Source organism: Cariama cristata, unplaced genomic scaffold (genome assembly GCF_000690535.1).
Source record: "Cariama cristata isolate BGI_N322 unplaced genomic scaffold, ASM69053v1 Scaffold43680, whole genome shotgun sequence".
Classification (NCBI taxonomy): domain Eukaryota; kingdom Metazoa; phylum Chordata; class Aves; order Cariamiformes; family Cariamidae; genus Cariama; species Cariama cristata.
In genome coordinates this window covers 1,748-4,923 of record NW_009597155.1, presented here as the reverse complement: position 1 = coordinate 4,923, position 3,176 = coordinate 1,748, and the positions used below count along the sequence as shown (strand labels likewise).

At 51.3% G+C, this 3,176-nt stretch overlaps 1 protein-coding gene across 1 annotated transcript; it reads left to right on the top strand.

Annotated features, from left to right (window-relative positions):
• Positions 1-7: 7 nt before the first annotated feature.
• Positions 8-370, top strand: GPX1 (glutathione peroxidase 1; the record flags this gene model as incomplete). Its single annotated transcript, XM_009708760.1, has 1 exon — positions 8-370. A coding segment is annotated over one exon (363 nt), but the record flags the coding sequence as incomplete, so codon positions are not given.
• Between the last annotated feature and the right edge of the window lie 2,806 nt (positions 371-3,176).

Here is a 3,176-nt window from a genome sequence, read left to right as displayed (position 1 = left end):
CTAGGAAAATGCTACGAACGAGGAGATCCTGCTGGAGCTGGAGCACGTTCGTCCGGGCAACGGGTACAAGCCCAATTTCATCATGTTCGAGAAGTGCGAGGTGAACGGGAAGAACGCGCACCCCCTCTTCACCTTCCTGAAAGAGGCGCTGCCCTTCCCCCACGACGACCCCTCCTCGCTGATGACCAACCCGCAGTACATCATCTGGTCCCCCGTCTGCCGCAACGACATCTCCTGGAACTTCGAGAAGTTCCTCATCGGCCCCGACGGCGTGCCCTTCAAACGCTACAGCCGGCACTTTGAAACCATCAAGATCCAGGATGATATTGAATTGCTTCTGCAGAAGGTCCCCAAGAATGTTCTAGAATAAAGCGGAGCGCCGCAGCATTCGCTGCCCGGCTGCTCAGCTCACTGCGCACCTGCCTGTTTTTCTCGCAGGGGGCTGCTGCTCTGGCAGAAATCCCAATGTCTCATGCAGGTTTTGCTTATGATGGTGCATCTTCCAAATTCTTGAAGTGTACTTGATGTTTTCAAAAACTGTATGTGAATGTTTGGGAAACGATGCTGGGGAAAGGAGCCAGGAGTCTCAGTAGCTTGCTGTGATTCCCTGAATAAATAAAAAAAGTGTACTTTCTTTAAGGCTGTGGCTTGATAAATCTGGGCGAGTTGGGTGAAACATGGCGGTCACGTTACCCGTTCATCGGCTCGTGTGGGTGCTCACAGGAGCAGACTCAAACCCCTTGCGCGCGATAGTGCAGTCAGGCTGAAATCTGAGTGCAAACCTAGGGCAGCACGATGGACAAACAGCGTTTGCGAGCTCTGCAAACTGTGAATCGGTGCTGCGTCCTACCCTGCACATAGCAAGCTTGGCAGAGCGGGAGGGTGGCACGGAACAGAAATACTTTGCCAAACTCCTTACTGGACCTCACTCGAGGCTTGCCTGCAGAGGAAAGACACAATGGCACACGGCCAGGGGGAGATTTTACACACGCTGACAAACACCCAGCTTGGCTACCAACAACTGGCTGCGACCAGTTAATAACCATTCAGGCAGGCAGATGAGTGATTCTGCAGCCTGCACGGTTGCAGCCGAACTGACGGAGGGTGTGGGAAAGAAAAGCCCGTCAGGCAAAGCCCATCTTGTTACCTAGCCTCCATCAGCAAATGCCCAGGGGAGACCTAGAACAGGAGCAGTACCCGCTGTCCCTCCCCTTGTCCCAGAGCCACTGCCCCCTCACTGGCTTAGCTGTTTCCCGGCTCTGTCCCGTTTTGCATCGGTGGTAGCCCAACACAGATCTCTAAGTACTTGCCCAGTCCTACATGAAGCCCATATCGCCTTTCTGCATCCCCAACGCCTTGCAACGCAGGGAATCACACAAAGAACCAGTTCTTCCGAGTTCCCAGAGCAGAACACCAGCCTATTCAACCGCTTCTCCCACGGAAACTCTGCCTTGCCTCAGAGTGTCCTTGTTGCCCTTTGGGCACCGGAATTGCATGCAACACTCCCAAGTGTGGGTGCGTCAGGGTTCAGGCAATATTTTCTTCTTTTTACTCCTTCCCTAACACTTTTTTGACTCCTGCCAACCATGGAGCTGACAGGTATTTCATGGAGTTCTTACAATAATCCTGTCACATTGTTCCTGCACGGTGATCCTGGGTTTACAGCTTGCTGCTGAACGGCTGGAATTAGGATTTGTTTCCCCAGTGGAAACCGTGAGCCTGTACCAAATTTCACCTGCCATCCTTTTGCCCAGTGGCTCAGGTCCTTCTGCAGGTAACTTTTCATTCCTTAAATGGCTCCATGAGCACATTTTCATTACAAGCCACTCCTCACAGGGCCTCATAGCACTGAGTATAAACTTCGTGCTGGACTGAGGAGTACTAACACAGGCTAGAAACTCAGCGTAACACTTTCAAGCATTAGTGCACTGTTTTCATAATTAATTGGATTTGAGGTTTTTGTTGTTTTTTTTTTCCTGTTTGTAGCTTTTCACCTCACCAATTCACTGGTTGCTTTGTTACTGTACCTACATTCAAGGCCTGCTCCAGGCTGAGGAGAGACAGTGGGGCAAAACCTACAGCCGGCTTCACCCTGCTTGCTGCTACCCCTGAGTCATCGAGCTTTGAACTCAGATTGCACAATTCTCACCGGGCTATTTCGTAACTTCCAGTACAGCTTCACAGAAAAAATAGAATGTTTTCAGTAGCTATTTCAGCTTTGGAGCAGAAGCTGCTTGATTGGGGGTTATTTTTTCAGTTAAATCTACTTCCCTCATTAATGCAGGATGTTGAAATATGTGGAGAGTACAGAGGATCATCAGCAGCAGGAAGCCACTGCATTGAAAAATCTTTCTCGACGTGAGCTCTAGCACTTCCTCAGTCCTGACTCACCAAGCTCCAGCCATTTGAACGGGCCCTCCTTTGCTCTGCCTGTTCCTTATCAGCCTCTGGCCCCCGCTGAGCCCCACTGCTGCGGGGGAGCAGACCCCAACACTTGCTGCTGTTCCAGCGGCAGCCCTGCCAAAAAGGGTCTCTGGCTGAGCCTGCCGGTCAGAAAGGCATCTTACACCGTGCTTACTCAGTGCTAATGGCCAAGGGATTTATTTACCTTCCGGCTGCTGGGGTTGTGCTAGCAGAAAAACAAAGCAGCAGCTCCAGAACAGATACAGCCACGCCAGCAGAAGTACAGTGAGGCAATTCCAGGATGAAAATTAGCCATGCCAGCAGGAAAATGAAATGATCCCAGTGTAAGCACACCAGCAGGAACTCTGCAGCGTAGATAAAAGCCTCCCAGCCTTGTTATTCCCTGTCTCGTTTCAGCATTCCCCAGAGTAGCTGGCTCCTGGGGTAAAGCGGGCTGCGGCGGAAAGGGCAGCCTGTGGGCTGGAAACCTTCGGCAGTGGCACCCGCAGAAGAGCACAGCCCCGACGCGGGCTCTCGCGCCCAAACATTATGTGGTGCTGTGAGCAGAGGGGATGAAGTCGTTTCACTAGAGGCAGCAGCTCTACGCTGAGGGTAAACCTGAAGAATCCCAGGTGATTCCGCACAGGTTATAAAATGCCCCAGTTCTATTTCTGTAATTTCAGAAAGAAACAGACTGACTCAGTAGGAAACCTTAAAATAAATACTACTTTAGCACACTTGGATGCTTCCATGGCTTGAGGGCGTTGTCCTTT